The sequence below is a fragment of the Carassius auratus genome, chromosome 30 (assembly GCF_003368295.1).
Source record: "Carassius auratus strain Wakin chromosome 30, ASM336829v1, whole genome shotgun sequence".
NCBI classification, from domain to species: domain Eukaryota; kingdom Metazoa; phylum Chordata; class Actinopteri; order Cypriniformes; family Cyprinidae; genus Carassius; species Carassius auratus.
Genome location: NC_039272.1, coordinates 28,079,454 through 28,105,952, shown reverse-complemented (window position 1 = coordinate 28,105,952; position 26,499 = coordinate 28,079,454). Strand labels below are relative to the sequence as shown.

Here is a 26,499-nt window from a genome sequence, read left to right as displayed (position 1 = left end):
TCGTCATTTTCGTTTAAGCTTATTAACGTTAGCGTTACATAAAGGTCTGATTTACGCAATGACTATGACATTTGAGTTCATGATTTTAATGTTGCTGTTTCTTGTGGCAGACTAAATGAAGAGTAATGTTTCTTGTGGCAGACTGAAGAGTAATCCGGCAGAGTTTTATACTGAAACTTTCCGTCTAAAAGTCCTTCCTTGGTCTTAACCATATTTCTTTGCACGTTGAACACACATAGGCCACAACTGGAAATAAAAAAAAACTGCAACCGCGTTAATTGCGTTATTTTTTTTTAACGCGTTAAATATTTCAAATTAATCGAATGCGTTAACGCGCTAATTTTGACAGCACTAATATATATATATATATATATATATATATATATATATATACATATATATATATATATATATAGCCTGGGCCTGCAACAGATTCTTGATAACAGATAACATACCATTATCCTACATGAACTGAATGATTAAGGGTTAAATTAGGTTAAGTCAGAACTCACTTTCTCCATCATGTGCTGTCTCCATGTTTCCCTTAAGCCGATCTCTCTCCCTCACCTCATTCGGCTCTGTCCCTTTATGATTTCAAAGTATGTATTAATATCCTACATGAATTTCCTGAATCTATTAGTTCAGGCTTAGAGTTAAGTTGACTGTGAATGTTTAAAAGAATATTCGGTAACACTTTATAATAACTGCACACTATTAATCATTAATAGTGATTAATGACAAGGCATAACTAGTCCTCACTTTAGATGAGCTCACAAAAATAGTTGACCACTACTAAATGCTTTATAACTACCTGAATTAAACCTTACAGTAGAAATACATAATAAATCATTATTAACACACCAAGCAACTATTACTATATGTAATTTCAGTAAATAATAATACAATTTCTAAGTGATCTTATCTGACAACTAAATAATTGGTGTGTAAATAATGCTATACTTCATTTCGAAATGATAAATTGATCATTAATAAAGTATGAAAATACATTTATTAAACACATTATAGATATGCTTGTAAATCAAGTATAAATTGTTACCTAATAGTCTATGCCAGAATATTAGGCGCACACACACACCCGGAGCAGTGGGCAGCTATTTATGCTGCGGCGCCCGGGGAGCAGTTGGGGGTTTGATGCCTTGCTCAAGGGCACCTAAGTCGTGGTATTGAAGGTGGAGAGAGAGCTGTTCATGCACTCCCCCCACCTACAATTCCTGCCGGCCCGGGACTCGAACTCACAACCTTTCAATCGCGAGTCTGACTCTCTAACCATTAGGCCACAACTTCCCCCTAAATGCATGCGTTTTACCTCCAACACTCAAGTGAGGAGCAGCATACAAAAACATCTCTTCATCTGTCACTTCTTAACAAGATTCATCCGTTTGCTTCATTATATTCATCAAAATTTGTTCTGCCTCAGAAAGTTCCATGTGTGCAGCATGTGTGTCAGCCATTTTATCTAGTGCTGTTTAGGGGCACCACCCACTTACGTCCATCTGGCTCTGAAAAATACTGTAGGCTCTTGTATTGTTTAGAGCTAGAAGGGTGTAAGTGGACATACGCCCCTCTGGCTCCAAACAATGCTCAAACTTTTGTGTTAGGTCTTTGTTGTTTTGTTGCTTTATTCAATACAGGTTGATTTCTGATGCGTCTTTTTGGCACAACTAGATAGAGCTCATCAAGACCTTTAATTTGATATATAGAACTCATTTTCGCCCAAAATGCCACTTACGCCCCTCTGGTTCCAAGCCCTCGAAATGCCAACAGGACTTCCTATGTTAATGTGATTATTAGTACACTGATTTGAAAAAAAATTCTGTAATTACAAACCTGAAGTCTATTGCTAGTGTAACAGAAGCTCAATTAAAATTACAACAAATCTGTGATGTAATCAATCATATTTTGGAAAACAATGACCAATTTAACATCTGCACTTGCCAAAATGACAGAAAATTATAAAAACCAAAGCTGATTGAATATCTTTATATCTAGACACATAAATCTAATTAGAAAATGTGGGGGGAAAAAAGCTATTGATCTGTGTAGTAATATTTGCATATCAGATTTAATACAAGTCATAATTTTCAGTCTCAGGGTGAGATAGTAGATTTGGTATTATCCAAGTTCATTCATATTGGAGAACCAACATTTTACTCTGTTAACCATGTGAGTAATTGTGGACAGTAGTAGGTGATAATGATGTCGGCTCCTGAAACAAAGAAAATAGGGCGAAAATACTTAAAAGAGTATTAAGAATGACCTGTAAACCATCATTTTTTGAGGAATTTAAGTAAAAAAACAAAAAACAAAAAAAAAAGAGACCAAAGTCCTGCCCAAAAAGCACTGCAATTCCGTCAATCCCTGACGCCCTTCTCACCTGCACGACGGAAAGCAGTCATGGCCTCCATAACTGCAGTGCGCAGGTCAAAAGCTCCAGCTTCAGCTCCATGCCACAACATGGCAAACTCACCTGATACATTATACACTGCCAGTGGATGAGTAGGGTGCTGTTGGGAAACAGAGAACAAAAAAATTTTGACCCAATTGATAAATTATTGATAATTGATAAAAAGTGGCAAACTTTGGAGTGCTTTGAGACACTTTGCTTTTAGAGGGCCAATGTCCAGATGAATTCAGTTCCAACACACCTTCACGTGTGGCATGTTAAAGAAAACTTAAAGAAACAGTGCACCCAAAAATGCTGAAAATGTACTCCCCTCAGGCCATTAAAGATTTAGATATGTTTGTTTCTTCATCAGAAAAGTATTTGAGAAAGAGGAATCCGAATAGATGATGAAAAATCACAATAATCCACAAATAATCGTCACGACTCCTTAATGTCTTGTAAAGTGAAAAGCTGCATGTTTGTGACAAACAAATAATCATTAAGGCGGATAAACTGTACACTGTCAATTCTGGCCAAAATACCATACCATAATCTGTAATAACACTATTAATTGAAAACGGCATTTCCTTTTTGCCTTTCATGTCAATTGCACATATTTGTTTAGAACTGTTTTTGCTTATAATGTGTGCTTGATCAGTGCATACTGCTATCCTGATTCAGATGAGATGACTTGCAGATAGCAATATTATGGATGATATCAGCTATTTGGATTGTGTCCGTCATTCTGATGGCACTTATACACTTTAGAGGATCATATGGTGAGTAAGTGATATAATGCTAAATTTCTCAAAATCTGTTATTATTAAGAAACAAACTTATCTACATATTGGATGGCCTTAGGGTGAATAAATTTAAATATTTATTTTTGAGATTTTGTTGAGCTGTTTTTCCTTTTTTTCAATTGAAGCTAAACTTCCAGGAAAGTGGCCATCCAAGAGCAAAAGAAAGTCTCCAATAGTTTGCCATCCCCATAGGCCTGCTAAATATACAAATACATTTTGCATTTAGAAAGTTTTGTGCTATATTTTGTTAAACACAGATTTGATATTGTGCTATAAATGCAGAGACACTCATGACTATAATCCATGTGACTCAGTCTTGAGAAGCAAAATGTTTGAGTGCAAAGATACTCAGTGGTTTGGAAGCCTTTTAGCTGGGTTTATGATCAATTGGGCCGGGTTTCCCGATAACGATTGATCTTAGCACTTAAAGGGGTCATATAATGCTACATGCACTTTTACAAGTTGTTTGAACTGAAACATGTGTTGGCAGTGTGTGTACACAACCACCCTATAATGATAAAAATCCACCAAGTATTTTTTTTGTTGTCTCATTAAATGTTTTCACCTTTCTCAAATTGAGCCGTCTGACCATGTGACGTTACACGGTAGGAGGCCCCTCCCACGTCTGTTTGATTGAAAGCAGTGCTTCAGCACAGACTGGACTTGTGCTTTACCTCAGACCCACCCTGAGTGAGCCGTCATCAGTCCAAGATGCAGACAAGAATGACTCCTAAGTGATTGAGGTGTTTTGTTGTTGGATGTAATAATGAACACAGCAGTAGTCATTTACTCCCGACATCTGAGTGACTGAAATCGTAGAGGATTACCTTACGTTTGGATCTGAAAGAAATGCTCCCTTGATCTACTTGAATGCGTTTATGTTTGCGTGAATCATTCACAGAAGCAGTGAGTATGATGTATTTAAATGAATCACTAATAATGTGCTAATTAGCAAGGTTCACTATGAATGTGGCTAAAGTAAACAGTCTCTGAGGGAGCAGATCAGAAGAGAGGGGCGTAGTCAGCAGAGCTCATTAGCATTGAAGGAGAATTCCACAAACCAGAGTGTTTTGAAAAGAGTAGTGGTGGGCATAGATTATTATTTTTTTAATCTAGATTAATCTCACTGTGATCTTGAAATTAATCTAGATTTATCTAGATTAATCTATATTAAAATGACTCATTCGAATTCTGCTGAAGGCAAACAGAATATGTGTGTTACCCAAATAAGATTGACAAACAGTAAGTCTGTGAGAAGGGGTTTATCAAGCTAGGTGGTGCATTAGAAAAGGGGCTCATGTCCTGCATCACAAAATGCTTGAAAAAGCTGTAAACTAATTCCACATTGCACAAGGTGCAAACAACCTTACGCCTCTTTCACACCAATGTTTAAGTTTTTTTCAAGTTTGTAGGTGTCAAGGTACAGAAACCAAATAATTAAATCTAAAATAGCACTGGATAGTCTTCAATGTAAAAATGAAATATACAATCAAACCTACATTTATTCAGACGCCTTCAACATTTCTCACATTATTACAGTTTTGCTATATATATCAAAAATTATATCTGGTGTCTGAATAATGTTTGGTTTGACTGTTAAAATTACAAATTCAGTCAAGAGCAGTGAGTGATTTTCTTTCATTTTCTTGAATTAACATTACAGCAGCCAGTAGCTAAATTAGGCGCGGTCACTTTAAGAGACGACGAACGCATCCAATATAATACACAATATAATCCCATTTTTATTTCTCAACTGTTTACTTTCACTTAAGAAATAACTGACAGTTTTTTCGAGCATAATTTCCAAAGTGGATATTTTGACATATTTTGTATGCATTTGTCGGCACAAGAGCAAAAATAAGCAAATTCAATGTTCAAGTGTTTTGAGACGCCTTTCTCTGCATTTTCTCCATGGGCTCCTTCACATTTTTTGTTTGTTCAAACTACGATTTGTATTTGTTCGTTCAGGTGCAGGAGGGACTTCGAGGAGAACTTCGCAGAAGAGAGCTCGGTTCAGTGTCGCTGTCCGTGATACGCGTCTCTCTCTCTCTCTCTCTCGTGCTCACCGTACACAGTGCGCGAGTAACCAGCTGCTCTGTTCAGCTTTTCCGCGTCTTGTGTTTGGATGCTTTGATGTTTAAATCGACAAGCGATAAGGCATAAAAAGGTGAAAAAGATAAGCTTTCGTGACGATGCACAGCAGTGGCCCGTCAACTGTCCTGAGCATCTTTTTAGGCTGGCCTCAGCCAGTCGGTTATATAAAATATCAAGGTGAAAGTCATCATAGCTTGCTTAGTATAGACCCAGCTCCCAACCCAATTTTGAGAATAGATTAACGGCAATATTTTTTTTTATCGCCCGATAAGAGTCTCGCGTTAAAGCAGCACGTTAACACCGATAACATCCAACCACTAGAAAAAATCCAGTTTTTAACGGTAAAAAATGTGTTGTTTACGCTACAATTGAGAAATTTTAAACAAACTGTTACAGACTTTTCATTTAGACCCTAAAGAATCATATCAACTTGTGGAAAATGGGCATTATATGACCCCTTTAAGAGTTTTCTACGAGTCATTTTATGATCGTTCGTTATTGTTTCATGTGCGTTTCCCAAAAATGCATTAAAGCAACCGCACATAGCTGTGCTTTAAATGCTACTTTAGGAGTCGCTATCAACTGCTGAAATGTTACCAATAGAATGTCTAGTAATTAGTACATGTCAGGTATTGGTAAGGGAGGAACTCAGGTGCAGACAGGGATTCTCAAAACAAAGTATTTATTACAAAAAGGGGAAACAAAAACCCACGAGGGGGAAAACACGGAGCAAGGTAAAGACTAAATAACTAAAACAGGACTGGACTGACAAGATAAACAAGGACTCTAAATACTAACTATAAACACTCACGGTAATACAAGGACTTCAGCGGGTACAGCACAATCTCACACACAATCACAATTGCAGAACACAGTTGAGGTACAATCACAATGACAGGTACAATGAACCGACGCAAGACAGAGCACACTAGGAGATCTAAATAGGGGTACTAATCAAGACACGACAGGTGTTACAGATAGGACAATCAAGACACGACTAGGTTAACAAGGGGGGCGGGGCAAGGGAACGAGACAACACAAGCACATGGCCCAAAGACAAGGCCATGCGCTTGTACACAAAACATGGGTCTGTCATGATCCTGCCTCAAGACTAGGAAAAAAATCAAGGACACGAGGGCAGAATCATGACAGAACCCCTCCCTTAAGGAGCGGCTTCCAGACGCTCCTCAAGGGAACATCAAACACGGGACACGACTGACATGACAGACTGGGACACAGACACAAACCAACAAGACATGACAAATAATAACAACGGCAAACAAGAATACACAACAGCAGGGTTGGGGTGACAAATCAAAAAAAAAAAACAGGGAAGGGGAGGGGGCGGGACCACAAAGTTCATGGGGGACAGACCAGGGCGGGTGGGAGGGGTAGGAATCTTAGGAGGGTAGGACGAAGGCTGACGACGGGGGGTACGGGCAGGTCTGGGTGGTGAGGGGCGGGGAGGGGTCTCGGGACAACTGACAGGGGACATGATAGGAGCAGACAAGGGACACGGGGCAACACTTACGGGACGCGGGGAGACGACAGCTGGACACGGGGGGACAACATCTACTGGACACGGGACGACAACATCTACTGGACACGGGACGACAACATCTACTGGACACGGGACATCTACGGGACACGGGGCCACATCAACAGGATACATGACTTCATCAGCAGGACACGGGGCAACACTCACGGGACACGGGGAGACGACATCTACGGGACACGGGGAGACGACATCAGGACACTCGGGATTTCTGGGGACAGGGTCTGAGGACAAGACAGGACTGACGGGGACTTCTAGGATACGGACAAGACTAGACAAATAATCAGAAAAGGCTTTAGCCGCTAAGACAATAGGCAGCTCCTTATGGGATGAGACCGACTGTACAAGAGTCTTTGCTGCAGAGTCGGCCGCGGCTCTCTCCTCCGCTCTCACGACTGCAGCTCTCTTCTTTGCCGGCTCGGGCACGCTCACTGTTGCTGGCTCGGGCACGCCCACCGCTGCTGGCTCGGGCACGCCCACCGCTGCTGGCTCGGGCACGCCCACCGCTGCTGGCTCGGGCACGCCCACCGCTGCTGGCTCGGGCACGCCAGCTCTCTCCGCTGCTGGCACGGGCACGCCAGCGCTCACCGCTGCTGGCACGGGCACGCCAGCGCTCACCGCTGCTGGCACGGGCACGCTCACCGCTGCTGGCTCGGGCACGCTCACCGCTGCTGGCTCGGGCACGCCAGCTCTCGACGCTGCTGGCACGGGCACGCCAGCTCTCGACGCTGCTGGCACGGGCACGCCAGCTCTCGACGCTGCTGGCACGGGCACGCCAGCTCTCGACGCTGCTGGCACGGGCACGCCAGCTCTCGACGCTGCTGGCTCGGGCACGCCAGCTCTCGACGCTGCTGGCTCGGGCACGCCAGCTCTCGACGCTGCTGGCTCGGGCACGCCAGCTCTCGACGCTGCTGGCTCGGGCACGCCAGCTCTCGACGCTGCTGGCACGGGCACGCCAGCTCTCGACGCTGCTGGCACGGGCACGCCAGCTCTCGACGCTGCTGGCACGGGCACGCCAGCTCTCGACGCTGCTGGCACGGGCACGCCAGCTCTCAACGCTGCTGGCACGGGCATCCAGCATTGCCTCCTGTCTGCTGAGTTCCATTGTGGTCGGTTCATTCTGTCAGGTATTGGTAAGGGAGGAACTCAGGTGCAGACAGGGATTCTCAAAACAAAGTATTTATTACAAAAAGGGGAAACAAAAACCCACGAGGGGGAAAACACGGAGCAAGGTAAAGACTAAATAACTAAAACAGGACTGGACTGACAAGATAAACAAGGACTCTAAATACTAACTATAAACACTCACGGTAATACAAGGACTTCAGCGGGTACAGCACAATCTCACACACAATCACAATTGCAGAACACAGTTGAGGTACAATCACAATGACAGGTACAATGAACCGACGCAAGACAGAGCACACTAGGAGATCTAAATAGGGGTACTAATCAAGACACGACAGGTGTTACAGATAGGACAATCAAGACACGACTAGGTTAACAAGGGGGGCGGGGCAAGGGAACGAGACAACACAAGCACATGGCCCAAAGACAAGGCCATGCGCTTGTACACAAAACATGGGTCTGTCATGATCCTGCCTCAAGACTAGGAAAAAATCAAGGACACGAGGGCAGAATCATGACAGTACATGCTCGTTTATTGAAATATTAACCTAATGCTGCATTCCAGACAACTCTGATATTATATTATATTATATTATATTATAGCCTACTTTACATTATATATATATATATATATATACATACATACACACACACACACACATACATACACACACACTACACACTACAGTGTACAATAAAGTACAATCAAATCCAATGCAATGATCGCATCCAGTGACAGAGTTTTTAATGTTGTAGGTGAGGAGGAAAGGCCTGTGTGTGTCCTATGCCTTAGCTGACAGCTTGAAACACAAAAAAATAACAGAGTGAATAACAGTTATTCTCTCTATGCTATTTTTCAATGTTTCAAGTGATGCAGGCAGTTTTTTTCCCTGTAGGTTTTTTAAATAAAAAGGCATTCATTTTTCATAATGTTTCGTGAAATTAATTGGTATTCTGAGGTGGTAGTGATAAAATACTAATATGTTTGAAATGTTAAACTATAAAACACTGCTTCAGGCCAACTGACATACTCAGGTTCATGAGTTCATGCTTGATGTAAGCATCAGCACACTGTGAAGCATGACGTAAGTGTATTCTGAAGCTTGTATGATATAAGTAACAATGAAGTCTCTTATGCTTTGTGTGGTTTTTGAAAAATCTTTGTGTTCAACTACAGAAAAAAGTCATATATCATGTCATGATGGTGAGTAAATTATGATATTATTTTCATTTTTGGGTGTAGTATCCAAAGTCTCCAAATACATTTTGAGACTGTACAATGTGAAATAAGATTTTCTGAGTATTAAGAAAATTATTTCGGAATATAACATGGAGTAGTTAAAAAGTTATTACCTTATTCTTAACCTCTCTCACAATATCAAGGTATGGTAATCCAGGTTTCACCATCAGCATGTCAGCACCTTCTTTAACATCCCGGTCCTACCAGCAAAGAAAGAAAACCATGTACTTCTAATTAATATATAAAAAAAAAAACAAAAAAAAAAAACACCACAGGCCTAGTCAAAGTGCCGATTTCTGTAGTCAAAATTTAGATCATGTTTCAAAAGGAAATATGTGAACACTGAAATAAAAGTTTTATTTTTATTTGAATGATTTTCTCATACACAGGCCCGCAGTGCTAGTCCTTTGGCACCAGGTGGCAGCTGATAGCATCGTCTGTCTCCAAAAGCAGGCTTAGATTGTGCAGCATCTCTTCAAATGTAAAGAAAATATATATTTTTTATAATTGGTTTACAAAAATAAACTCCTCCAATTGTTTTAATCATCTATACATTTATAAAAACTAAGAAGGTGGTCCACTAATGCATTCTAAAGGGAATCATTAGAAGTACACTACCTGAATGGTCCATAGTAGCATGAGGCAAATTTAGCACTGTAGCTCAGCACTGACACCTAAGGAAGGATAAAGAGATTGGTCAGCATCTGCTGTATTCAATTCAGAACTTTTGTTTGCAACCAGAAGTGAGATTTCTCTCAACCTTGTTGCCAAGATCATTGGCGATTAGAGCTTGCTTAATGGCTGCAATTCGTCCATCCATCATATCAGAAGGGGCAATGATATGGCATCCTAGAAGGAGAAAAAAGCATCGACAGGATTTGATGAAGATGACTTCTTTAGACCTATTACTGAAACATGCACAGTATGTGTAACTGTCTACAAATGAATATAATTTAGAACGAACCTGCTTGAGCATAAGCCAGAGCTACTTCAGCCAGCCTTAAACAGCTTGCAGCATTATCCAAGCTGCCACCTTCACTCATGATTCCTTAAAGGTGCCATAGAGAATGTCACAAATCATACACTATGATTGTATCGCCGTTAAGAGTTTATTTAAAAATACCAGAAAATTAATTATTTGTTTATGTTTAAAAGTCTAAGTTTCACTGGCAGTTTCAACAGTTGTCTTGGGCTCTATACATGGATGCTGCATCATCCTTAAATAATACTTTGGGTTAAAAATGTGAATGGACTGAAAAATAAGAAATTATAAGCCAGTAGTGTTCAGATGGTTATGTGTTCCCAACATGGCAGCCACCATTATAGGGAGTCTTCATCTCATGTGAATTATTTTTTTTTTTTTAAGAATTAGTATTTGCTAAAAAAAAAAAAAAGAAAAATGGTAATAAAACAAATTGGAATGCACAATATTAATTATTGGTAGCATATTAGTTATCAGCCAATATTAAAGACTTATTTCCTTATTCAGGGTTTAATCAGAGATTCTTAAATTGAATTTACTACCTTTTTACCACCTATTTTACTACCATCACAATATTTTTACTACCAACACGGCTGCAAACTTCAACTGTAGCAGTGTTAAGTGTTAAGTAAAGTGACAAGTAAAGACATGAAATATCTTTCCAAAATTAATTAATAACATATTTAATCACAATTTAAAGAGGCAAATATAACTTCATTATAACACTGGGAGGGAGAGATAGAGAACCAGAGCGAGCAAGAAAGAGAAAGTCAGGAGAGGTTCTGTAGGAGAGAAAAGAGAGAAAACTTCAAACAGAAAACACATAGCCTCTCTTTGAAACGAATTTAGTTTTGTATTAATTTTATCTTAATTTTAATCCATGTTTCATTATTTTGTATAAATCACAACACGTTCAGACATGAACCGAAACTCAGCGTATAGGTAGCCTAGGCTACTTGCCTCACAGACCTAAACAAATCAGAAATATCCTATATCTATTATTTACAGAAAGCTTGAAATTTCTACTTTTAAACAGAACCATTAAAAAAACTACCGTATTTTCCGGACTATAAGTCACACATTTTTTCATAGTTTGGCTGGTCCTGCGACTTATAGTCAGGTGCGACTTATTTATCAAAATTAATTTGACATGAACAAAGAGAAATGAACTAAGAGACATGAACCAAGAGAAAACATTACCGTCTCCGAGCCGCGAGAGGGCGCTCAATGCTGCTCAGTGCTCCTGTAGTCACTGAAGACATAGAGCGCCCTCTCACGGCTGTAGACGGTAATGTTTTCTCATTTCTAAATAAATGTGACTTATAGACCCCTTTTGCGCGGACGTCAGAGGTACGTCACGGCGCTAGCTGGAGGCAAAACAAACGGAAAACTGGAGGCGGCTAACACAAACCAACACAGGGTCGGCTACTCAAGAAGCTTAAAATGTCGTCTTGTTGTGTTGTTGGTTGCCAGAATCGACGGAGAACATTTTATATACATTGTTGTGATTAATTGTGACCGGAATTTAAGAACATGGTAAGAAAGAATAAATACAGAAAGTTTATAATTAATTTGCTATTTTTATTTCTAGAAACTAATTACATCTTAATAATAATTTTACTGTAATGTCACTCTTTATTTAATCTAAGGATTTATACGCCCTCATTTTCTCTTTACTATACACGCTCGGTTTCTCTATCAGGTAAGTGTAGATGTCAGGCCACTCAATCGGAGGTAATCCTGTCAGATCGTCCATCCAATGAGTGATTGTGTACGGGTCGACCAATCTGGTCCCGTCCGTAAAAGCTAACTTTTTCAAATAATTATCACGGTCCCGGACAGTGAGTGACCTTAAATATTCAGATAAAGCAGATATATTCAGATTTTCTCCAGCCATTGTTAAAAAAACAAGCTAAAAAAACTCGCTAGCTACCGTTTGTTCAAGTGTTGAGGGGAATCTTTCTGCCTCCAGCTAAGCCCCGCCCACACAAATACGTCACATTGTTTACCAACTGTAAAAGGGTCTATAGTCCAGAGCGATTTATATGTTTTTTTTCCTCATCATGACGTACTTTTGGACTAAGGTGCGACTTATAGTCCGAAAAATATGGTAAATAAAAGTAGGCTATAGGATAATCCGTAAAAACTGCATTTTTCTCCAGCGCATTCACTACTGCGAAGATCGCGAGTCAGTGTCAACTTCATCTTTGCAGCTGACACAGAAACACTTGATTATTAATAAACAATTAAAATGTCTTAATATTTTTTTTTACAGCGTTTAGGTTCCGTTTATATGAACGCGTCACCACTGCATGAGAGAGAGAGAGACACACACGCAAGGTCTCTCCCTCTCTGCCGTGCGCTCGCTACACGGCTTGCATGCACGCTTTTGCTCGCTCGCTTTAGATTCGCAGGAGATTTGAACTAATTTCCAGGCATCATAACATTACAAAAGGCAATTGTAATTTTTTTTTTTACTATTTTGGTATGATGAACATTCACTCACCAGTGTGTGAATACCCTTTCGAGATTTACTCGCCAAACGGAAAATCTAACTGCACTTGGCGCTTGGCGGGTGTTAATTTCGGACCCTGGCTGCGGGCCAATAAAAACTGGACCGCGGGATGCAGTTGGCCCGCGGGCCTTAGTTTGGACACCCATGATATAGACCCAGTTAGATGGGGCTTCGAAAATTTACTACCTCGTCAGATGATGTTTACTACTTTTTACTACTTTTTACTGGCCTTAATTTGGCATAATTTAATTTACTACCTTTTACTACCTTTTACAACCCCGCATAAACCCTGTTATTTATTGTTGGTTTGTTTATGTTAATTTTCCCTATTTTTGCATTTAGATTGCCTTTGCTGTGATCAAACACTTTCTAGTACATTTATAACAATCATAGTTTAATAGCACTGTTAAGAATCTTAATGTTTCTTTAGAATTTTTCTTTATAGCTTTTACCTGTATTGTTTTTATTCATTTTTATTCTATTGTTGTAATTCATTAAGACAAAGTAGAATAGAAGCTTTGATATCTATTTTTGGTTGTGATCCATAACATGTAATTATTATTGGCTTAAAATATTGTCCATTTCAAAAAAAAATAAAAAAATCTAGTACTGAAACTAACCACAGTGGCCATGAGAGGTGTAAGGGCAAAGACACACATCACAGGCCAACAAAAGGTCAGGGAATGTGCTTCTCAGTTTCTTCACAGCCAGCACTGCAGGAGTGTCATCTGTGTCCGCCCCAGAGCCCCTTTCATCCTAAGAAAACAAAAAAAATTGGTTTAGTGTTAATTTAATTAGTTAAGTTAATCAATTAGTTGATGCTTTTTTAAAGATCTTTATTTTGTGTACTTGGTGTAACAGAATATGTTGACATGCTTTAAATGTTCAAAAAACACCACATTTTAAAAATACTTTACAATACATTATTGTTGGTCCTCTATGCCCCTTCTCTCTCAAATACGTCATTTTCTACAAAGCCCCTCCTTCTGACAAGCACAGTCTGCTGATTTGCCAACTGACCGAAAACCACAAGCACTCGTCGGAAATGTAACACCCCTTTCCATAATCACAAGCTTCATCTTTCAAAATAAATGTAAAGACAATTAATATAATGTCCTTAGTTTTGCCATCAGTTCAACCCCAAAGGGGAACAGATTGGTGTGACAGACACAGTGATGAAGCTCATGTGTATTTGCAGTACCAAGCCACATACGGTTAAGACAGCTGACTCCACTGTGATGTTTCTCTTTCTCTAGCACACACAAGCAACGTGCAAAACTCTGCATTTGAACCTTCAATGGCAAATACTTAAACTAATAACAAAACATATTTACAGTAGTTGATACAGAAGCGCCAGATTGTATAGCAAAATCAAAATTACTCCCATGAAACGGTCGTCCATAAATTGCGTTGCTGTTCTGTTTTAAGTAATTGTAAAGATTCCTAAATGCAAAGATTCTACTTAAGAAGGCCAAATAAAGTGCTTTTGCTTTCGCCTAGATACACAAAGCATCTCCCTGACATGGCTGCTTCAACACTAACTGTGCTAACCATGCATTACTTCATTGCGGAAAAATTTGGGCGGCATTTAGCATTTCACAAATATTCCAACATCGTGATGTAGACATGTAGGGGGCGTGTTTGAATGAGCCGTTTTAGGGGGGCGTGGCAGAGTCTTAACTTTGATAAAGAATATCTCTTCGAATTTGAGACTTTAGTCTTTGCAACTTTTCAGATCTTCTTCATGCACCAAGAGCTTGTAACACTCCGAAGAGAAAGGAAAAATGTAAATATTGCATCATGTGACCCCTTTAAAAGGACATGAAACCCCCTATTACAGCACTGTCTAGTTACCACTACAGTTTTGAAAAATGTAGCAAGTATGAGTGTGGTGTGCTGCAGAGTGGAGGAGAGAAGGGGACACTATCACTGAGTTTGCTATCCAGTCACTATTACACAGAACAAAATTTACATATATTTTACACAAATACACACATCCCACAAGAGTTCTAATTTAATGCACAGGCAAAAAGAAATTCACTCTGCATGGAAAATATAGAATGCTGCACCGGCCACCAGTGAAGATATTTTTAAGAATATTGTTAACCAATTTTTTATTTTATTTTTTGGTTACATGTGACTTTCATTGTAAGGAAAAAAAAAAACAAAAAACACAAAAAGTCATGTTCCATAAAATAAAGTCATACAGATTTGAAACAACAAAGTAAATGACGACAGAATTTCCATTTTTAGCTGAGCAATCCCTTTAATAACCATTTAAAATCCATTAATCTCATGGAATTATTTATGCATTTCTAATTGCAGTGTGAATGCATTCATGTTATATCTATGCTGCAATAAACTTATTTGGATGCAGCTTCTAAAAATAAATACATAAACAATCATGGGCATTGTAGCTAATTTTTATGTTTATTTGATGCCTCTCTTATTTAACAGAATAATTACATTATTCTTTTGTGACATTTATACACTTTTGAGGGTAAAGTGTCAGTCAAATTTGATGTGAAGTTAATTAAATTAATCAAAAAATTTTTCAATTAATTGATTAAAAATTCTTAATAGCTTTACTGCCCTAATTTCTTCATGATATACCATGACTTACATTATTGACAACAATAATACTGAAACTTTAATATAAATGAAATACAACTAAAACATTTCACTGACCTTCGCAACTTTTGCAGGAACTCCAAAAATCAGCACACACTTCAGACCTTTGTCCACAAGGGGACGAAGTAAACCCTCTATCTTATTTACACCATATCTGAAAAATACACAAAAACATCATATGTCATATCTTGACTAAGATGTCTTAACAATACAATGGCATTTGTTTTTTTTATATACGTATGATACACTGGGCCCTATCTTGCACCCAGCGCAATTGACTTTGTACACCAACGCATGTGTCATTCCTATTTTGCACCCGCGCAAAGTGCGCTTTTCCCTCCACAGAGGCACGTCGCTAAACTAGTGAATGCACTTGCGCTCCCTGGGCAGTTCAGCGCAAAAAAGGAGGCGTGTTCCGGCGCAAACAATCCCTGGTGCTATTTTGCTGTTCCATTAAACAATTGCGCCACTGACCAGAAAAAACCTAGTCTAAAGTCAGTGGCGCGTTGCGTGTTGATCATTATGCTATTTTAAGGGCGCATGCTTGACCATAATGTATAGCGTGCACAACGCGCATACACTTTGCTCATGTTATCTACACAGATGCAACAGTTATTTTTGCAAATCATAAATTGTTATACTAAAAAAATATTAACACATGAGATGACGGAAATCATTGTGGTGTGCCACGAAGATGTGAACAAAATAGGCATAAATCTAGCTTACAAATTATTCAGGCTAATTATTCTCCCATCCCCATACAACACAACTTCTCTGTCTTTCACTGCTCTTACAAGAACATCAGTCTCCTCGGCTGTGAACCGCTCCTGGCGTGCGCCTGGTAAATACGCCATAATAATAGCAATCCATAATGGAACTTGCGCACCTGCTTTTAAAGGGAATGTTGGATGACGCTCTGATTGGTTTATTTCACGTTACGCCCAAACCACACCTATGAATAATGAAGCTACTTCAGACCAACCCACTTTAGATTTGCGCCGGGCGCAAGAGCCATTTATCCCGCCGGGAAAATAGCAACAGCGCCGAGACCCGCCCACAAACTTACTTGCGTTTCGCGCTTTGACACTTGCGTTTCAGATCGTTAAAATAGGGCCCACTAGGGTTAAGTGCAGTTCTAAGCACAAGTTTCAGGATATTACCCATGTTCTCTTAACAGCAGCTGCAATGACAAAATTATGTTTAATACTAAATGTTTACAGCTGCACAGTGTGCATTGTTTCACATAGTAATTTTAGAAAGTATTCAGTAACCGGAATGACAGTGCTCCATTCTGAAGACAATCTAACCAGACCTCTTTGACAATGAATACTTGTGCTATCCAAAGGGGACATAACCACAGAGAATAAATGGATCCTTGGTTTATCTTTGTGCTTTGTTGCCTACCTCCAGCTCCACCCTGCCTGAAGCTTATCTCAGAACAGGAGCCCAAACTTTAAATACATCCATCTTTGTTACATCCATCTTTGTTACATCTGATGATGTAACAAAAACTATGGACTCTCTCTTTTCTAGCACTTTAAATAAAGTTGCTCCGTTATGCTTAAGGAAGGTTAAGGAAAACAGTTTAACACCATGGTATTATGAGCATACTCGCACCCTAAAGAGAGCAGCCCGAAAAATGGAGTGCAGCTGGAGGAAAACAAAACTAGAGGTATTTCGTATTGCTTGGCGGGAAAGTAACCTATCCTACAGAAAAGCATTAAAAACTGCTAGATCCGATTACTTTTCTTCTCTTTTAGAAGAAAACAAACATAACCCCAGGAATTAATTCAATACAGTTGCTAAATTAACGAAAAATAAAGCATCAACAAGTGTTGACATTTCCCAACACCACAGCAGTAATGACTTTATGAACTACTTTACTTCTAAAATTTATACTATTAGAGATAAAATTGCAACCATTTAGCCGTCAGCTACAGTATCACACCAGACAGTGCACTATAGACCCCCTGAGAAACAGTTTCACTCATGCTTTACTATAGGAGAGGAAGAATTGTATAAACTTGTTAAATCATCTAAACCAACAACATGTATGTTAGACCCTATACCATCTAAGCTCCTAAAAGAGGTGCTTCCAGAAGTCATAGATCCTCTTCTGACTTTTATTAATTCCTTATTGTCATTAGGATATGTCCCCAAAACCTTCAAATTGGCTGTTATTAAGCCTCTCATCAAAAAAACACAACTTGACCCCAAAGAACTAGTTAATTATAGACCAATCTCAAATCTCCCCTTTCTGTCCAAGATACTAGAAAAGGTGGTATCCTCACAGTTATATTCCTTCTTAGAGAAAAATGGTAAATTTGAGTATTTCCAGTCAGGATTTAGACCGTATCATAGTCCTGAGACTGCTCTCCTTAGAGTTACAAATGATCTGCTCTTATCATCTGATCGTGGGTGTACAGTATCTCTCTATTAGTTTTATTGGATCTTAGTGCTGCGTTTGACACAATTGACCACAACATTCTTTGGCATAGACTTGAACACTTTGTTGGCATTAATGGAAGTGCATTAGCATGGTTTAAATCGTACTTATATGACCGCCATCAGTTTGTAGCAGTGAATGAAGATGTATCATATCTATCACAAGTGCAGTATGGAGTACCGCAAGGCTCAGTACTAGGGCTGCTACTCTTCACACTTTATATGTTACCCTTGGGAGATATCATCAGGAAACATGGTGTTAGCTTTCACTAGTTATGCTGATGATACTCAGCTCTATATTTCTTCATGGCCCGGTGAAACACACCAATTTGTAAAACTAATGGAATGCATAGTCGATATAAAAAACTGGATGACGAGTAATTTCTTACTGCTAAATTCTGAAAAAAACAGAGGTGTTAATTATAGGACCTAAAAACTCTGCTAGTAATTACCTAGAACACTGTCTAAGACTTGATGGTTGCTCTGTCAATTCTTCGTCATCAGTTAGGAACCTAGGTGTGCTATTTGATCACAATCTTTCCTTAGAAAGCCACGTTTCTAGCATTTGTAAAACTGCATTTTTCCATCTCAAAAATATATCTAAATTACGGCCTATGCTCTCAATGTCAAATGCAGAAATGTTAATCCATGCATTTATGACCTCAAGGTTAGATTATTGTAATGCTTTATTGGGTGGTTGTTCTGCATGCTTAGTAAACAAACTACAGCTAGTCCAAAATGCAGCAGCAAGAGTTCTTACTAGAACCAGGAAGTATGACCATATTAGCCCGGTCCTGTCAACACTGCACTGGCTCCCTATCAAACATTGTATAGATTTTAAAATATTGCTTATTACTTATAAAGCCCTGAATGGTTTTGCACCTCAGTATTTGAATGAGCTCCTTTTACATTATAATCCTCTACGTACGCTACGTTCTCAAAACTCAAAATCAAAACTAGAATATCAAAATCAACTGCGGGCGGCAGATCCTTTTCCTATTTGGCGCCTAAACTCTGGAATAACCTACCTAACATTGTTCGGGAGGCAGACACACTCTTGCAGTTTAAATCTAGATTAAAGACCCATCTCTTTAACCTGGCTTACACATAACATACTAATATGCTTTTAATATCCAAATCCGTTAAAGGATTTTTAGGCTGCATTAACATTAATTATCTACAGCGATATTGTTGACTTGATTGCAATTAAATGCACAGACACTATTTAACTGAACAGAGATGACATCACTGAATTCAATGATGAACTGCCTTTAACCATCATTTTGCATTATTGACACACTGTTTTCCTAATGAATGTTGTTCAGTTGCTTTGACGCAATGCATTTTGTTTAAAGTGCTATATAAATAAAGGTGACTTGACTTGACATCAAACATCTTGTATATTTTTAAAACAAAAAGTTTACTTATTGTCTATAATCTTCCTTATAGTGTCTTTTAAGAAAAAGTTTATCAAGAACTACAAATTAACCTGACAGCTTAATTTAGGCTAAAATATTCTGGCATTCTGGCACATTGTCATTTTATTAGACCTTTAACCTAAATTGAATGGTGTGGGGGATGTTTTCTTGGCACATTTTAGGCCCCTTAGTGCCAATTGGGCATCGTTTAAATGCCACGGCCTACCTGAGCAATGTTTCTGACCATGTCCATCCCTTTATGACCAACATGTACCCATCCTCTGATGGCTACTTCCAGCAGGATAATGCACCATGCCACAAAGCTTGAATCATTTCAAATTGGTTTCTTGAACATGACAATGATTTCACTGTACGAAAATTATGTGCATCCCACAAATCAACTGCAAGATGCTATCCTATCAATATGGGCCAACATTTCTAAAGAATGCTTTCAGCACCTTGTTGAATCAAGGCCACGTAAAATTAAGGCAGTTTTGAAGGCGAAAGGGGTCAAACACAGTATAAGTATGGTGTTCCTAATAATCCTTTAGGTGAGTGTATGCTTATTTAATGCACACTGATAGAAAGTAAAGTAATGAAATTTCACAATACAGTATTTTAAACACTATTCATATATGTCCTGAACCAGTTAAAATCCTCTTGATACTTTGCTTAAAAACTCCATTAATAATCCACTAAGAATCTTTCATCCAATAGCAGATTCAATTATATTTTTTACTACTTAGCAGTGAAGAATGATACTGTCATGGTCTTGTCATGATCCTGTCTCTATCTCTCTCTTTTTCTCTCTCTGTCTCCCCCTGCTGGTTTATCCCCTCCTGTCTCCCTCGCTCTTCGCTTCTGTGTCACAGCTGTCTTCACTTCTCATTAAGATAATTTCCCCTTCACCTGGTTCTCATCCTGCCTCGTTATTTGGGCTACTTCTACCCTCTCGTTCCCGTGTCTCTTTGTCAGATTGTTACTTCCGAATGAAGCCGTTGCCTTTGGCGTCCATGTTAGCAATTGGTCTTGTCCTGTCCTGTCCTGTCCAGTCGGGGTGAAGTTAGTTGTCTGCTATCATTACCTGTACGTCTCTGTGCTCACCCATTGCACCCCACAGAACCTTACCTGCTGTTCTACGCCGTGACCGCCCCGCTCTGCGAGCTCCGATCCCCGGCTCTCCCCTGAGCCCGGTCAAGCCTCCACCTCGCCAGCCTTCTGGTCGTTCCAGCCACAGAGGTTTCCTGTGTTAGTTAAACCCAGCCTTCGGGTCTTCCTTGGTTCTCATCTTTGTACTCCTTAGTTGGATTTTCCTGTGGCTTTCCTTTGTTTGATTAAAGACTGTCATTTTGCCCTCGCATTTGAGTCCTCTCTCTTCTGACCATATGATGGACTCAGCGAGTGGCAGCCCGTTCCAGACCGCCGTTGAGCACCAGGGCGTCCTCGTGAGGAGGACATCTCCGCTACCCGACACGCCGTCGGTTCTTTGGCCGCCCAGATGTCCGAGCTGTCCAGCCAGGTCCACAACCTCCGTCTCCAGCCTTCCGCCTCTTATTGTCCTCCTGGTCAGACGGAGCCTCGGATAAACAATCCTCCGGCCTATTCGGGTGAGCCAACTCAGTGCCGCGCTTTCCTTACCCAGTGTGAGGTGGTTTTCTCGCTCCAGCCCGTTACATATGCTAAGGAGAGGGCCAAGGTGGCTTTCGTTCTTTCACTCCTCCACGGGCGGGCTCGCGAATGGGGAACGGCCAACTGGGAGACTGAGGCAGAGTGCATCTCAAGCTTTGAGCGCTTCAAGGAGGAGATGATCCGGGTCTTCGACCGCTCCGCCTACGGAGAGGAGGCTTCCCGTCGGCTTTCCACACTCCGGCAGGGAAGACGATCCGTGCCGGATTTCTCCGTTGAGTTCCGGACCCTCGCTACCACCTGTGGGTGGAACCAACCCGCACTGACTGCTCGCTTCCTGGAGGGCTTGTCTCCAGAGGTGCGGGACGAGGTCCTCGTCCGTGAGATCCCCGCCCGGCTCGACGACCTTATCGACCTGGCCATCCGGGTGGAGAGACGGTTTGATCAGCGCCGTCGTGCTCATCGCCTAGAGGAGAGTCTCTTCTCGCCGCCTCGAGTCAACCCCTCCCACTCAGAACCGGAACCCATGCAGCTGGGTGGCCTGCGGATTTCACCTAAGGAGCGTCAGAGGAGGATTTCTAACCGCCTCTGCATGTACTGTGCTAGTGCCTCTCACTTTGTGTTTTCGTGTCCTGTAAAAGCCAACGCTCGCCAGTAGGAGGAGGGTTACTGGCGAGTGCTACCACTAAGACCATCCCTTCCACTTCCTGCACGACACTTCCAGCGCATCTCCAGTGGGCGGGGTCGTCAGCCTCCTGTGCGGCCTTGATCGACTCTGGGGCCGAGGGAAACTTTGTGGATGAGAAGTGGGCGCTCCAACAAGGTATTCCGCTCACACCGCTAAGAGACTCCACCTCTTTATTTGCCCTTGATGGCAGCGCCCTACCTAGGGTACAGAAACAGACTATCCCATTGTCTCTAACCGTTTCTGGCAACCATAAAGAGACAGTTTCCTTTTTTATTTTTCAGTCTCCTTTTACTCCTTTAGTACTGGGGCACCCTTGGTTAGAACTTCACAATCCACACATTGACTGGGCTAAGGGGTCTGTTTTGTCCTGGAAGTTGTCGTGTCATGTTAAGTGTTTAGCCTCGGCTGTTCCCCCCGTGTCTTCTGTTTCTGTGTTGCAGGAGGAGACGGGAGATCTGACTGGGGTACCGGAGGAGTATCACGATTTGCGAGGGGTTTTCAGCCGTTCTCGAGCCATGTCTCTTCCGCCCCACCGTCCGTATGACTGCGCTATTGATCTCCGCCCGGGGACCACGCCCCCTCGGGGTAGGCTCTATTCTCTTTCTGCTCCCGAACGGGAGGCTTTAGAAAATTATTTATCTGAGTCTCTCAGCGCCGGCACAATCGTTCCGTCCTCGTTGCCTGCCGGCGCCGGCTTCTTTTTTGTTAAAAAGAAAGACGGTTCTTTACGCCCATGCATAGATTATCGGGGGCTGAATGACATCACTGTTAAGAATCGTTACCCCCTGCCACTGATGTCCTCAGCCTTTGATATCCTGCAGGGGGCAAAAGTCTTTACCAAGCTCGACCTACGTAACGCTTACCATCTCGTACGCATTCGGGAGGGGGACGAGTGGAAGACCGCCTTTAACACGCCCCTCGGCCACTTCGAGTATAGGGTCCTTCCCTTCAGATTGGTTAACGCCCCCGCTGTCTTTCAAGCTCTGATCAATGACGTCCTTCGGGATATGCTCAATTTATTTGTTTTTGTCTATCTCGATGACATTTAGATTTTTTCGCCCTCTCTCCAGATTCACGTGCAGCACGTTCGCCGCGTTCTCCAACGTTTGCTTGAGAATCGACTCTTTGTTAAGGCTGAGAAGTGTTCCTTTCATGCTTCGTCTATAACGTTTTTAGGCTCCGTTATCTCAGCAGAGGGGATCAGTATGGACCCTACCAAGGTCCAGGCCGTGCTCGATTGGCCCGTCCCTGAGTCTCGTGTCTCGCTACAGCGCTTTCTCGGTTTTGCTAATTTTTATCGCCGCTTTATACGCAACTTCAGTCAGGTGGCCGCGCCACTCACCGCCCTCACTTCGGTTAAATCTTGTTTCGGTTGGTCCGGGTCTGCGCAGGAGGCGTTTGACCGGCTTAAGACCCTTTTTACGTCCGCACCCATCCTCTGCACTCCAGATAGCTCAAGACAGTTTATCGTTGAGGTCGACGCCTCCGAGGTAGGGGTGGGAGCCGTTCTTTCCCAGCGGTCAGCGTCGGATAATAAGATACACCCTTGCGCTTACTTCTCCCACCGCCTCTCCCCCGCTGAACGTAATTATGATGTCGGGAATCGTGAGCTCCTCGCCATCCGCCTGGCATTGGGTGAGTGGCGGCAGTGGTTAGAGGGTTCCTCTGTTCCTTTTATTGTTTTGACGGATCATCGCAATTTAGAATACATTCGCTCCGCCAAGAGATTGAACTCGCGTCAGGCTCGTTGGGCCCTTTTCTTTACGCGTTTTGATTTTGTCATTTCATACCGTCCGGGCTCTAAGAACGGTAAACCAGACGCGTTGTCTCGACTTTTCGATCCCTCGATCGGCCGCACCCCCCGAGAGGAGATTATTCCCCCCGGTCGGGTGGTGGGGGCTGCGATCTGGGGGATCGAGAGACAGGTTAAGCGCGCTCTCTCTCACGTCGCTACTCCCCGTAACTGCCCTAAGGGCAGCCTCTTTGTCCCAGTTCCCACACGATTAGCAGTTCTTCAATGGGCCCATTCCTCTAAACTAGCGGTTCATCCCGGTGCTCGAGGTACTATCGCATTTATCCGCCAGCGTTTCTGGTGGCCCTCTTTAGAACGTGATGCGCGCCGTTTTATCGCTGCCTGCTCTGTTTGTGCCCAGACCAAAGCGGGCAACTCTCCGCCTGCGGGTCTCCTCCGACCGCTACCTGATCCCTCGTCTTGGGCCGAACAGCTTTCCTGGGCTGAGTATGCTCATAATTCCCTCCCTTCCTCGGCCGCTGGTATCTCTCCCTTTCAGTGTTGCCTCGGCTATCAACCGCCCTTATTTTCATCCCAAGAGACCGATTCTCACTGCCCGTCCGTTCAGACCTTTATCAGTCGCTGTAAGCGAACCTGGAAGAGGGTGAGATCCGCACTTTGTCGTTCTAAGAGACGCATGTGCGTGGCTGCTAATAGATCGCGTGTCAAAAGTCCTCGCTATGTCGCGGGTCAGAAAGTTTGGCTTTCTACGTCTAATTTACCCCTCCAGTCTGACTCCCGTAAACTGGCTCCCCGCTTCATCGGGCCGTTCCGCATTATCAAGATCGTTAACCCTGTCGCCGTCAAACTCCGGTTGCCGCAGAATCTTCGTCGTGTTCACCCGGTGTTTCACGTCTCCTGCATTAAACCGGCCTCTCGCTCCCCCCCTCCCACGTCCTTCTCTGCCGTTCGTATTGAAGACTCCCCGGTCTACACCGTCCGCAGGATCATAGATAGGCGGCGTCGGGGTCGTGGACACCAATATTTAGTCGATTGGGAGGGGTATGGTCCTGAGGAGAGGAGTTGGGTCTCCCCTAAGGATATCCTGGACCCCTCGCTCATTGATGATTTCCTCCGGTCTCGCCAGCATTTCCCCGCTGGAGCGCCTGGAGGCGCTCTTTGAGGAGAGGGTACTGTCATGGTCTTGTCATGATCCTGTCTCTATCTCTCTCTTTTTCTCTCTCTGTCTCCCCCTGCTGGTTTATCCCCACCTGTCTCCCTCGCTCTTCGCTTCTGTGTCACAGCTGTCTTCACTTCTCATTAAGATAATTTCCCCTTCACCTGGTTCTCATCCTGCCTCGTTATTTGGGCTACTTCTACCCTCTCGTTCCCGTGTCTCTTTGTCAGATTGTTACTTCCGAATGAAGCCGTTGCCTTTGGCGTCCATGTTAGCAATTGGTCTTGTCCTGTCCTGTCCTGTCCAGTCGGGGTGAAGTTAGTTGTCTGCTATCATTACCTGTACGTCTCTGTGCTCACCCATTGCACCCCACAGAACCTTACCTGCTGTTCTACGCCGCGACCGCCCCGCTCTGCGAGCTCCGATCCCCGGCTCTCCCCTGAGCCCGGTCAAGCCTCCACCTCGCCAGCCTTCTGGTCGTTCCAGCCACAGAGGTTTCCTGTGTTAGTTAAACCCAGCCTTCGGGTCTTCCTTGGTTCTCATCTTTGTACTCCTTAGTTGGATTTTCCTGTGGCTTTCCTTTGTTTGATTAAAGACTGTCATTTTGCCCTCGCATTTGAGTCCTCTCTCTTCAATACCCATCACAGATACCTCGCTTGACCAGGAAGACTTGAAATTGGTTCCACTGCATCAGGACTGTCACTGTTAAAATTATACAGAAGGAGACATAATAACTATTACTATTCATTTACAACAAATTAACAAATAGAAACGTTCAATAATAACATAACTATATATATATATATATATATATATATAGAGAGAGAGAGAGAGAAGACATTACGTAATGAAGATAGGATATATGAGGTTATCTGGTCTAAGGTCTGAAGCACAGGACTGCCAGTGTCGCAGAATGGGGTGAAAGTAACCGCTATGTAAAATAGAGTCTGCCGGCTGTGTCATCGTCCTATAGATTCAAACAGAAGACAAACACTTACTGACACAATCTACATAACTGCAGAATTATGAATCATAGTTACATATTCATAAATATTGTTAATCAGATGCAGTCTCGTTTCCCAGAAGAAAAAAAAAAAAAAAAAGATAATTAAAACAAAAAATCCACCTGAAAACAAAAACTGCAATAGAAAGCATGTTAAGGCTTGTTTTCAGGTAACGTGAAACTGAGTAGATTTTCTCATTTAAACATTAACCCTCACTACATTCTAGGAGTAAAACTAATAATTTTTAATACATTTAGAGATCTTAAAATAATTATGAAAATGATTATTAGCCTAACATTATTAAATAATTTCTTGATTTACACATTACTAAAAATACTGATAATGACAAACTGTTGATTTGGGGAAAACATTAAATAACTGTAAAAAAAGAAAATGACTAATTAAGACACATTCAGAGTGGTTGGGAGTAATTAAATTATTTTGTCTTCTGATTTCATGAAAAGAAATCTGAATGGATGAATGAATGAATGAATGAATGAATGAGCAAAGAGTGACTGACACATTGTAGCCATACAACAAACGCAAGCGTGCAGAAATTATCACTTTGCAGACATTTAAAGAAAATCACATTTTACACATATGATTATATATGATTAATCAGTTACCAAAATTTTGATGTGTTTTGGAATTTTGTTGTAACCCATGTAACACCGATTAAAAAAAAATTGGTACACTAATACTGAATTTATATAAATTCAACTTACTAAGATGTCTATATATATATGCAAGCATGCCTATTGCGTAATAGTTTTTCATAGCAAAACACTGAAATGTGAATTATCATGAAACGGTTAAACAATGAACTTACTTTGTGTTTGGTCACTGCTAATGGGATCCCGTAAATGACCGATCTTGCTAACGTTAAAGTATTTCTCCTCGAACCTCGAACGAATGTGTACATTTCATTTTAAGATTAGAATGTTCCTAGCTGTCAACTGTTTCCTGTTCGACGAAACTTGTATTCCTCCAGGTGGCGCTGGATGGCTCAGAGAGCCAAATTCTTCGTTTAGCTTTCAGTAGGTTTTTGTACTATACA

At 41.6% G+C, this 26,499-nt stretch overlaps 1 protein-coding gene across 1 annotated transcript; it reads right to left on the bottom strand.

The window, feature by feature from the left end:
* Nucleotides 1-1,221: 1,221 nt before the first annotated feature.
* Nucleotides 1,222-26,442, bottom strand: LOC113049858 (delta-aminolevulinic acid dehydratase). The gene is made up of 12 exons (XM_026212545.1): nt 26,272-26,442; nt 25,283-25,405; nt 25,090-25,140; nt 15,410-15,506; nt 13,342-13,477; nt 10,189-10,272; nt 9,985-10,073; nt 9,843-9,898; nt 9,610-9,697; nt 9,338-9,424; nt 2,396-2,525; nt 1,222-2,227 (listed from the first exon to the last, which is right to left on the bottom strand). The coding sequence occupies exons 2-12, from the start codon at nt 25,399-25,401 to the stop codon at nt 2,169-2,171; spliced, it is 996 nt and encodes a 331-aa protein (XP_026068330.1). The 5' UTR covers nt 25,402-25,405; nt 26,272-26,442; the 3' UTR covers nt 1,222-2,168.
* Nucleotides 26,443-26,499: the final 57 nt, after the last annotated feature.